Genomic DNA, 12,449 nt, shown 5'->3' on the forward strand with positions numbered 1-12,449 from the left:
GATTGATCAGATATCTCAACATTAATATCTTTGTTTTTAATATGTCAGGAGAAAGCTCTGAGTTTCTTTTTGGTGAATGTGAATCCATATAGTATGTAAATAGCACTATATCATGCGTTCACACCTTGTATGCGCTGAATTTCATCATGTTTGTCTAACTGTTCTTTACTGAATTTATTCAGAAGATTGGCAGGTGGTATGTATTGAAGGACAGGAAGTGTGTAGAACTTCCCAGCATAAACTCATAAACTTGAATTGGATTAAATGTTTGTTACCACAAACATCTTGGTAGCTTGGCTTTAAAAACTTTTTGAGATAACTTGTGAGATGCTGGATTTCAGGTTTTGCTATCTTAAAATATAACCACTGTTGTGCAATTGTGCATTTTTACAGGACCTCCTCGTCAATTGAAAGTAAAACCAGATTCTGAAATTCTAAAGATTGAAAATGGTACAGCTTTCCCCTTTCAGGTTGAAGTACTAGATGAGTCGGGAAATATAACAGCACAGCCAAAGTTGATAGTTCATTGTAAGGTAAACTGCATTTTATTATATATCATAAGGATTTTGATACTTGATTTTTAAAGGGCTGGGAAAAGACCCTATTTTGGCATCTAGATAGAATTTGTTATCTTTAATAATGCTTTTGAAGTTTCTGTAGCTTGGTAGCCATAACTGTGAGACTCTTGCCTCATCTGTTACGGGTCATGCAGTAAGTTTCAAAATCAGAGGAACCTGGCCTTGGAAATGTAAGAGAAAAATTATGTGAGGATATGGAGCTACAATTTTAAGGTATTTAAGGTCACACTTGCCACAGATAACACTAAAATTTGTTCAGGTGGGGGGAAAAAAAGCGTCATACAGCTTGCTTTTGATTTGTTTAAAGATGAAAATGCAGCTCTAGTGCCTAAAAATAATATTAGATAAGGCTATTAACATAAGCACTTACCTAAGTTCAGAAGGGAATGCAGGTGTTACTGTGGCTTTTAGAAGTAAAAAAATCTAGGTCCAAAAGGGCAAAAGTTTTTTAACTCGAGAAAGTGACTTTTCCAATTCTAGTGAAATGAGTCTTCCAGCAAGAAAAGGTAAACAAATAAAAGTGTTTTTCCCAATGCAAAATAGTCTGCATTCCATTTACACTTTATATGCATACATTCTCTTCCTGTAGACTGGGTCTGCAGTAGCATGATGATGTGTTGAACTTGATATTTAAATTCTATTTAATGTGTGATTTTTAGAAAATAAATGAAAAGGAGGTTTATTTAACTACTTAATTGAATTTATTGCCATAATGGCAAAACAGACTAGTGTTTATGTGTTAATACAAAACTTCTGGAAAACAGAAATCTATCAAATGTATCTGTAAGTAATCCTATATATATTTGGACTTGTACAAATAATAATTTCTGGAATAATCCTAATAGTTCTGTAAAAGAAACCTGAAGTTTAATTTTCCTTTTAAAATAGTTTTTAGGTGCTTCAAACCTTCCTGTGTATTCTGTAGACTGCAGTAATGCAGGAACAAACATTTTAACTGGTCCAGTTATACATGTACAGAATATAAAGAAAGACCAGATGCTGAAAGCAAGGATTGAAATACTTGTAAGTATTGATTGGAATGTTTGGATGAACAAAAGAGTGAAAAGAGTTTATTGTATTGTCTTGCTAGTGTACTGTAGTCTTTTATGAATCGACTTAACCCCAAAAAGTTACTGTTTTAGTTACCATAAGGCTGATAACTGGAGAAATCTCTGGGAAATCATAAAAGAAAGAATTTTTTCCATTTTTTTCTTCACCTCTTACTCTTTATTTCTGAAATCCCTGAAGTGTTTCAGAAATATGTATTATTTCTGGGATTGTTCTTTCCCTTTTTGCTGCCTTGATCCTTCTGACAAATTGCCTTCACTGCATAAGCACTTAGAGTCAGAGAAGGTATGGCAACATGTTCCCCAGAACTTTAGTGAAGAAGGATCTATTTTTGCAAAGGTTAAAAATCAATAACTTTTTGTAGTATTGCAGTCTCAAAGTTCTTGAAGTTTGAATTTTTTTTATGCTGTTGAACATCCCAGTTTTCTGATATTCAGCAGAGCCATGCTGCTGGAGAAAATAAGACCTGTTTTACCCTGAAAAATGTGTAAACAAATACTAATATGGCAAGATGACCTGTATGAAAGGTTACTTGTGATTACTGTTAAGTATTTTGTAAGTTGTATAACATAGTACTTTTTGGAACAGAAACGTTTTCTAAATAGCTAGCATCAATTCTAGTATCTGTTAAAAGTTGTAAGTATTCTGGCATATCCTTTTGATGCACTTTTGACAAGTCAGGCTGATTTCATGTTTGGACTCTTGGTCACACCTATTAATCCAGAGTAGTGCCATAGGCTATTATGGAGTGATATTTATACATATATGTATATTTAGTATTTTAATTGTATATTTTTTTCCTATGTATAGAGTTGTAAAGATGTGCCAGCAGTGGAAAAGATTATTAAACTTCTTCCTAGCAGTCACGTTGCAAGACTACAGATCTTGAGTATGGATGGACAAAAAGCTATTCAAATTAAACATCAGGATGAAATTAATTGGCTTGCTGGTGATGTCATGCATAACCTTATATTTCAAATGTATGATGAAGGAGAAAGGGAGATACACATAACTCCAGCTGTGGCAGAAAAAATCAAGGCAAGTACTGTTGAGTAAAAAGCAGCATAATATGGGGGAGAGAGAAAATGCTGATTCTGTAAAATCCATAGACATCAGACTACAAAATAATATTCCTCAAGACTGTATTGTTAAACATGGGAACTTCACACTCTGCTTAATAAATTTTTAAAAATAATTTGATTAAATTTGTGTCCTTAATGAGATTAAGTCACGTAATAAAATGTTAAATAATGCTTCAGGGTAGTATTATGAAAAATGGGTTAGTAATTTCCGGTGCTTCTTCTAAGCAAAATACAATAATTTCAACATAGTTACAATTTTTCAGATCTGGGGTTTTTCCAAGATTTAGGAACCTTGAATAGGCATGTTCCTTCATGAAGGCTTTCTTACCTATCTTATCCCTCTGTCTGTGTGCACATGTGGAGCAGAATAAAAAGGTAGATTTCCACAAAATATCTGACACTTTTTTTAGTGAGAGTTTTCAGAATCGGGTCTTTCCTAACTCAAGAAAGTGAAAGAAACTTCATGTATGTTTTGTTTTGTTTGGGGTTTGTTGTGGTTTTTTAAGAGTAATTTTCTGTATTTGGGAAGATAGCACTGCTTACTGTTGGAAAATGCACAGCCTTTCCATTGAGAACTTGTATTGCCTGTATATTACTTCAAGCATATTTAGAATATTTAATACCACAGATGTATTATGTAGCTAGTCATTAATAATTTAGCTTTTTATTAATCTAAGTAATTTTAATTTTAGGTTAACTGGACACCTAAAATTAACAGAGAACAGTTGATTCAAGGATTATTACCTGATGTAAAAGTACCAACATCAGTAAAAGATGTACGTTACTGTCTAATTACTTACCTTGATGACCATGTGTCTTTGGAGAGTGCGTTCACAGTCAGGTTTGTTCGTTTGGAATACTTCTTTATGAGTTATGTTTTTGGCAAAGGACTCTAGATCTCTACTTCGGGGTAAAAATAATCTTTCTACAGAAACTGAAACAATGAAAGCAGTTGGCAAATTAATGGAGGAATGTAGGTTTGGTTGGGTGAAGGGTTTTATGCAAATTGTTTACAGATGAGAACATTACCTGTGTGAAAGACACCATCATGATCTGTTTGTATCCAGCCATTATTATCGCTTCTCTAGGTATACATACTGAAGGAGATTATTGCTATCTTTGAAAACTTTCAGTAAACATCAGCTTATAGGATAACTAGTCTTACTGAAGAGTCAGGTCACTGGTTACCAAAGAGAAATAGCACTATGAAGTTAACTGTTACCCTTACAGAATTTATTACTTTGAAGCTAAACATAGTATTTTTCTAGCCAAATGCTGGATGCCTGCATCTGGTATCTCAGTCAAAAATGAAAGGCTGTAAATTGAACTTTAAAATTGCCTGTTTATCACTTTTAATGAGTCTAGGCAGTTAGCTCTACTTATTGTATCTTTATAAAGTTTGTTAAGATGAATCTGGTCCTAAATGACTTTAGTGTATTTCATGTATTCTTAATAGGTTAAAATTCAGTAACTAGTTCACAGCATGCTAGGGTGCTAGGGGTAAATTTGCAGCAATTAGATATTTCACAGATCTGCAGTAGAAAAAAGATTCCATGACCAAACATTAAGATTCTTTAAAATATTGTGAGCATATTGCTTGTAAAAAGCTTTCCATGATGTAGCACTGTCAGAGACAGAAAAATTTTCAGTTAAGTAGTATTTTCTGTTTTCTTTTATGAAGAGCAGAAAAGCAGACTAAATTGATAGCTGTATTCTTGAAGTAGAACAGTGGATTGATTTACTGCGTATTTTAAATACATTTTTGCTTGTCACTGAAAAGCGGTCTCAGATCAGGTAACTTCTATTTAGGGAGTATTCTATTGTAGCTGTCATAAAAGTTAACTGGGAGCCATTCTAATGGGATTTTTAAAGATCTCAATGTAATTTTTAGCTTAGAACACACAAAAGGAGTAAAAAACATTGTGTTGGATAACTCTTAAATAACTTACAGCTGTCAGATAACTCTTAAATATTTGGGCAGCCAGCACATAATATATGTTAACCTTCATCAGATAAACAGAAGGAAAGGCTGAGATTCTTTAAAAGCACCCCAGAAAGTCTTTTGAAGAGACTAATTAGGCATAGTTTAGGCTTATGACTTCTGCTTTATCATAACAAAAGAGGAAATGGAAATCTGATTTTTTTTTTTTTGTGGTTGTTCATCTTCTCCATGTTTTTGTAATGTGCGCTGGTTTTGTTTTGCTTTTAAGAAAAAACTGTATCACTAAAAAATTTTAAGCTGTGCTAGTTGTCTAGTTGTAATCAGGTCCTTAAGAAGTCAGCAAGTATTTTCATAGCAAGGGAGACTCTGATTTCTTTGTATTAGGATTAATGTTGATATTATAATTGGTTTTACAGTAATAGATGTATTTTTATAGGTAGACAATTGTGTGTTACTTTGGCTTAGAGGTGTTGGGGATGTTTTGGGTTTTTTTCAAGATTTAAAATACTCTGGACTTGAATTCTGCTTTGTCTGGCTAATAATCTGATGTATGGTAAAATACTCGTAGGCAAGTTATTGCAGCGAAGGTAAAATCCAGTAACATTGCTGTTATTTGTAACGTTATGTAAGCAGTGTCTGATATGCTTCCCCTGATAAGACTGAGATGAAAGCTACTGTGTAACTTGTGTGCGCATGAGGCTTGATCCGCTACATATGTGCAAGGATTTAAAAAAAAAAAGAAATCCAGTAGCAAATGAGTGATAAATGCTGTATGCTTTATCATGCCTGGTATTATAAGTGATAACCTTCATGAGAATGATTTTAAGTTGGTTTTCATATGCTGACTTAGACCACTTCCTGATGAACCCAAACACATCAAATGTAAATTAAAAGGACCAAATACACTGCAGTTGGGTGAAGAACTACAAAGTGAAATTGGTGAGTATTTGCATATTCCTCAATTTCTTGTAAGATACATTTCTTTTTCTTTGCAGTTTATTAGCCTGTTATGTATACAGATGTCATCAAGAGTGAATTGTCTTCTACTATTTTAACACAAAAAACAGGTTTACATTCTCATTCATGGAAGAATGATCAACCTTCTCTAATTGCCATTTTACAATTCTGGAGTTACTGTCCAATAACATTTGCCTCTTAGTTTGTACATTGGGACATTCATCACAGGGAGTTCAAATTGTTTGTAAATTTTAGTTTGGTTCATGTATTCTGAAATGTTATAGGCCATAACAGCATTCAGACTGTTTAAAAGGCATGGACTTCAAAGTGAAACATTTTAAGGTTAACTTTAACCTAAGAGGAAGTCATGTCAGAGATCAGTCTTCTCATTCTTCTTTGGTTTCTGTATGTAGTCGCTACATGGCATAGTAAGAAATTAAAAATTCTTACAGTATTTTGGGACATTAAAAGCTTGTGTGTAAGCTAAGAAAAGCATGTAGGACAAACTAACAGGTTGAAAACAGCTTTCAATCTCAATTTTTTTTTTCCTTTTAACTTTATAGCAAGAAATAATCTTTTTATTCAAAAAAGTGGGAAGCACAAATATGTGATATGACTGTATAGATACTTCTTTTTTAATACCCATTTGATACCTACAAGGTGGGAGGATCTTATCAATGTACATAAATACCCGAAGGGAGGGTGCAAAGAGGATGGAGCCAGACTCTTTTCAGTTGTGCCCAGTGACAGGACCAGAGGGACAATCTGAAACACAGGAGGTTCCCTCTGAAGATCAGAAAACACTTTTCTACTGTGAGGGTGACTGAGCACTAGCACAGGTTGCCCAGGGAGGTTGTAGAGTCTCCATCCTTGGAGATACTCAAAAGCTGTCTGGACATGGTTCTGGGCATCCCTGCTTGAGCAGGGGTGTTGGACCAGGTGACCTACAGAGGTCTCTTCCAGCCTCAGCCGTTCTATGATTCAGTGATACTCATGTAAATTTTCTTTACATTGTGTGTATGTTGTATACATTTATATTCTGTGCGTTGTATAACGTTTCATTAAAGCAGCTGCTGAAGTAATCATCTTAATAATTTTAATCATCTTTTTTAACAGATGTAATGATTACAGATCAGTATGGAAATCAGGTCCAGACAGTGACATCTGTGTGTGTAAATTCCCTAGGAGTTTCTGGGCCTGGACTTGATAAATCAAATTTGAAAATAACTTGGCAGGTATTTATAAGTTGTTATATAGTTTATTTCTCTGTGGCCTGTGTGTGGTAATTGTCTTAATTCTGTCACACAGAATTGAACCAAAACTGTGGAAAGGTAGTCAAACACTAGTTGGTAAGCTGTGAGAAGATAAAGACTTAAAGCATTAAAATCATATGATCCTGTTCTAAGGGATGCAGCAGTATCTGTTAAAAACATCACTGCTGCAGCTGTACAACACAGGGACAGGTTCACTTCATGCTTGTCAGATTTGCTTTGTTTCTAAATCCCGTGGTCTATATTTTTTTTTCTAACTTGTTTTTAGTTTTCTGTGTTTCTTTATGGTGGTACAGTTGATTTTATGATGTTTTGAAGAACCTTGTAGAATGGGCTAATGATATTGTCTGCCATAGTTTAATTTAAAATGTTTTTATACCTTTGAAAGTATGTTGTATATAACTAAGTTGTACATAACTCTTATACATTGAAAAACAGGTTCCTGGGAAATGCTTGAGTTTGAAATTGATTGCTTCTTACGCAAGAAGTCCATTTGAATTTAATTTTTAATTTTTAATCCACTCTCTCACAGTAGAAATGGCAAATAGTGTCTAGCAGGTATAAATATTAAAGTACCATATTGAAAAAAAAAGAACAGATTATACTTCCCTTTATTCTTTTTAAGATCTTCTTTTTATTTCTCAATAGGAAAGTACTCTAACAATGAGAGTAAAAGGTATTCGGTTTAAACCTTGTTTACTTGGAAGCAAAGAATTGTGCTTTGCTTGGCGTGAATTTTCTGACTTTCTCAGAGTAAATTTAACTGCAGGATCCCCTGCTAAATTGCAGTTTGTGGATTGGCCTGAGTTAGAAAAGGTAAGTTGAACTTCCCCCCCCTTCCCACCCCCAAAAAAAACAACGGGTCACTGGTCAGCAGATCTTTATTTCCAGAACTTTTTGGAGCACAGGATGCAAAGCTGAAACTCCTGATTTTCTAAATATTGATACTTTTAAAAATTGTCAGAATATGACAGTTTTTTACTCTATACAGGACAACATAACACAAGCAAAATTAAGTAAGTATTTTGCAATCTAATTATATAGACATGTTTTAAATGGGACTGTAGGTGTGAAGCATTTTTCATACAATAGCTAACTATTTTTTTTAAAAGTAAGCTTACTTTGGAGTAATCTAACTCATGTGTGTATAAGCACTTTATTCCTTAATATCTCTTAAACTGTCTATTCTGTCCCTTCTACAGATGATGTATTTTTCTTTTCTTTGGTGCAGCAATTTTACGGAGGGATGGATCCTAACACCCAACTTCCGCTGCTGTTTGCCAAAGATAGTGTCCTTAATGGTAGTTATAGTTGGCAGCTCATCTCGCCTTTATCTGTTACTGGGGGTTTTTTGATGTTTAGGATGTAGGAAGGCAGTCCCAAATTTACTTCAGTCTAAAAGTGTTTACAGTCAGAAAGGGGAAGGGAGTACAGTACTTAAGTTAAAAGGATGGAGGTTTTTTGGTACCATCCATTTATTTGCTGGGCTGGTTTTGGCTGTTTTCATTTTTCAGTCTTTACTTTGGCTATTCAAATGATAGTGCTGAAGTTGCATCAGAAAGCAAAATTGGAGAGTGGAAACAGGTAAAAGAAAATTTGATCTCTTGAGGAGAGAACCGGAATAAAGTTTAGCATGTTAGGAAAATGGAGAAGGAAGTTATTGAAGAAAAAAGTGAAACAAAAGGTTCAGGGAGTATTGTAACTATTTTTACTCTCTAGAAAGTTGTCAAGGTATATCAGAAGATAAAAGTTTTAGGTCATTTGCTGTTTCAACAAGGAAACTTTCATAAGCCTCTTAAGTATGTCATTCCTTTTAGTCACATCAACACAAGTAACACATGCAATTCAATTCAAGTAGTGTGTTTTATAATGACAAGAGAATGTAAATGGGAAAACTCTAGAAATACCTTCCAGAAGTTTTATAATTCTGTCCGACTCCCACAACAGATAGACCATTAGTATGGAAAAGGCAGACAGTATTGCTCTGGGGATTCCTGACCTATGAATGTCTGATGTACCTAGAACAGAGTAGTATAATGAATTTATATCTCTTCCAGCCTGTTGCGGTGATTAATGGTAGAGAATTGCAGAAGCCCCTTATTGTTCAGCTGTGTGATCAATGGGGAAATCCATCTCCTGAACCTAATGTCAAAATCAGCCTTACAAAGGGTAACAACTTAAAGGTAAGCATAGGCCTTATTATGTGAACTTTGTTTAACACAAATTTTTGTTGTTATGTCTGCATTATCTGTTTCATTTTCAAGACATTTTTTTGAAAACTGAATAAAATACTCTTAAGTGCACAAAAGAACACTTAGTCTCATATAATAGTAGTGTCAATGAATAATGTAAACAGTTCCCAGGACAGATTGCTCGGTTCCCTTTCGTTATGACATTTACAAATATAACAAAATTCCTATAGTACAGCATCCAAGTGTAATTAGTATCTGTTCTGGATCTACTAGTGAGCATTTTTCCAAATTCTGCATGCACATCAGCCCATCCCCCACTCTATCTGAGATAATTTACTGAATAATAGTAATGATATGATCCAAAGTGGCAACCAAATAATTTTTATTTGGTGGTTCTTTGATTGTGATTCCTGAATGTATGATTTATGGTCTCTATGTAAAGCTAGTCAGCAGGTTTGCTCCCTGTTTGATTATCCCTGTGAAAAGCATTTGCAATGTAAACCAAGTTAAAACGATGAAGACTAAAATCTAACCCAAATTTAAGTTGTTACTGTCTGTTCCGTGAGTGAGGTATGAGTGTCAGGTGGTCTGCACATTGGCCTGTAGAAAGAAAGGACTTTGACAGAATACTCCATTCATGAAAATTTTGGTTCTTGTTACTGGAAAAAGTCAAGCTGTCAAATGTTCCTAACTGTCGGTGCAGAGACTGTTACACTGAATGTGTACATCATCAATACAAGATATATTCATCCGCCTCTGGACTTTTTCATGGAGGGCTGGTCTTGTTCCCTCTTTGTTACTGCTTGTCATGCATTTGTGTTCTCTCAGAACACACAGCAGCCAAGAACTTTCTTTTGTTCACCCCTCAAGAGCTGTGCCACAGCCTCACCTTTCCCCCAGTTTACCTATGCTACTATTACTTATTTTTATTGGATGTTTTCTTAAAGGAAATTTCTTTACATCTTGAACATTTTTCTTCTGGCTCCTTTGAATCTCTTGCCGTAGAAGCCTGCCTTGGGATTTTTTTTTTGTTTGTTTGTTTGCCCCAACTACTGCCTTTATGACGGCAGCTGCAGGTCATCAGGACTTCTAGTTATGTTGTTCTTGACAGAACATACAACCTGACAGTAACACTGTGTGGTTGTGCTGCCTGATCAAAGAGTTGTTGTGGTGGCATGCTTGGTCTTTTCACATATTATGCTTTCCTCCAACAAGGACCAGCAGTATGTCTTAGAAGGTCTGCATGCTCTTTATCTGAGTGGGTTGTGTCCAGGAGAAAGTGTTCTGAAAGACAAGGTGGATCGTTGTTGTAATGTGCTTATTACAGTGCCCTCTCCCAGAGCTTAACGCTGGTATAATTTCCAAGAGTTACTTTGATACATTAGCAGAGCAACTAACTGCATGTTTGCTGAACAGGCATTGGGTCGGTATTCGTGAGTATCTTGGAGAACCTCTTTGGAGAACTGTCTTTCCTTGGCATTTCAAATAGTTTGTATGCACAGTCTCCCAAAGGAAATGGGAAGTTTCTAGGAACTGAAATGCTGAGATAAGTGCTTTGTCTATATTTCACATCCCATCCTCTAAGTCTCCTTAGCCTGATATTGTGTGGTTGCAGCATACATTTCCTGTACTCCATTCTCTATCTTACAGGTCCAAAACTAAATGGGTATGGCTGAACAGGAACACTCTGAACTCTTACGTGCAACTCAGTAGTGGAAATGCACAAAGCACTGGTTTCTGTAAAAATTAAAATTTTCCATTCTGTGATGTGCAGTAATTTCAAATACGGATTTATTTTGTTGAGTTGAACGTACTCTTCAAAAAAGTTTATGAAATGTTTGGCAATTTTCTCAGTATTTCCTAGTATATCTTTATAATGCTGCCTTCCACTTGAACCATTAAGTACGCATTGTTGCCATTACAATAAATTCATGCTCCCATAGCTGATCCATTATGAATCAAGTTCCACTTTTTTTTTTCCTAAAGTAGTTTCATTCTTTTAACTTACTGACTGAGATTTGGGAAAGAAAATAATTTTGGAAGAAGATTGCCCACTTCAAGTATTCCAAAAACATTTTGTCAGTGAACACTAGAGAGTCTTCCAAAATTTGTGCTGCAATAGCAAAGTGGACAGTAGACACTTAATCTTCTAAAATTTGTGCTGCAGTAGCAAAGGGAAAGCAATTTAATGCCAAACACTGTTCAGATAATGACAAACATTTGCACCACATTGTTGCATTTAATTGTAAAAGGAAAAGTTGATTTCCCTCATTAGAGATGAATTCATTACAGAAGAACTCAGAATGTATCAGTGGCTTCCTTTGCTGTCCTCTAAAGCTACTATGTGGCATTCTTTTGATACCTTGACAAGATATTTCTTAGGTAAGGCTAAGGCAGTGTGCACACAAATTTGCAGAAGAAATAGCTTCTGCTTACTTCAAGGGTGTATTGTTATTCATTAAGATTCATACCTGTTTCTGTGAGAGGATAGACATTCTTTCTCTGCTACACTGGAGTCCATAGTTTCAAAAAGTTGTAGTTCATAAGGAAAGCGAAGTGATAGCTTCTCTGCCATTTAATGTACAAAGGCAAGTATGACTTAATGGTAGGATTTCACTTTCAGTGCCAGGGAATTAAGCGCAGCAAAGACAGGGTGCACATAGGAAAAGAATTGAAGAACACCAGTGAGTTAAAAGGGAGTTATTTTCTAACAGTCAAGCTGAGTGGGAATTCGTTTAAGTCAACAGTAGAATTTCCATTGGTTTCAAAGGACTTAGAATCAAACATAATTAATGTGCTAAGTATATAGGAGACATACAAGGCATTTGTGTCATTATTCTAAACCAACACTGACAAGAAGTTATCTATTATTATTAGCATTTGATTAAGTGCCATTTCTTATGGTATAGACATTAGTTCATGTTTGCCATTAAGTTTTGATAAGTAAGGTACTGTACTTCATCACTTGTCATAATACTTTTCTCTAGATTGTCTAGCAGTCTTATATTTTTGGCAGTGGGACTAGAATAAGGGAAGGGGAAGAGACACACAGATGTTCTGGTTGTTTTTACTCCAGGTATCATTCTTTAATTTTTGCTACCCGGGAATCTCTGTGCAGACTGGAGAAACACTGTAAAAGGGAACAGTTTGTACAAGGTTTTGGAATCTGAAAATATACTCAGATTAATGTGTGCTATGGATGATATACTAGCATGAGTAGCAATTAAAGAAATAACATTAGCAAAATATTTGAACATATTAATGAACAAAAATATCCTAGTTCAGATAAAGTGATTGTCTTCAAAAACTGGCAGAGGAAATTCTGAAACCTCTTAATATTCATAACAGTGTGTCTTTCC

The 12,449-nt window shown here is 34.9% G+C and overlaps 1 protein-coding gene across 1 annotated transcript in view; it reads left to right on the plus strand.

Annotated features, from left to right (window-relative positions):
* The window catches only part of SMCHD1 (structural maintenance of chromosomes flexible hinge domain containing 1), a 76,534-nt gene that overhangs the window by 36,888 nt on the left and 27,197 nt on the right, over positions 1 to 12,449 (plus strand). Inside the window, exons 21-28 of the mRNA XM_010287605.1 lie at positions 394 to 533; positions 1,467 to 1,601; positions 2,457 to 2,684; positions 3,421 to 3,569; positions 5,521 to 5,609; positions 6,744 to 6,862; positions 7,547 to 7,714; positions 8,956 to 9,081. Of these exons, the coding sequence (XP_010285907.1) occupies positions 394 to 533; positions 1,467 to 1,601; positions 2,457 to 2,684; positions 3,421 to 3,569; positions 5,521 to 5,609; positions 6,744 to 6,862; positions 7,547 to 7,714; positions 8,956 to 9,081 (1,154 nt within the window). The remainder of the gene's footprint in view (positions 1 to 393; positions 534 to 1,466; positions 1,602 to 2,456; positions 2,685 to 3,420; positions 3,570 to 5,520; positions 5,610 to 6,743; positions 6,863 to 7,546; positions 7,715 to 8,955; positions 9,082 to 12,449) is intronic.

Source organism: Phaethon lepturus, unplaced genomic scaffold (genome assembly GCF_000687285.1).
Source record: "Phaethon lepturus isolate BGI_N335 unplaced genomic scaffold, ASM68728v1 scaffold4615, whole genome shotgun sequence".
Lineage (NCBI taxonomy): Eukaryota > Metazoa > Chordata > Aves > Phaethontiformes > Phaethontidae > Phaethon > Phaethon lepturus.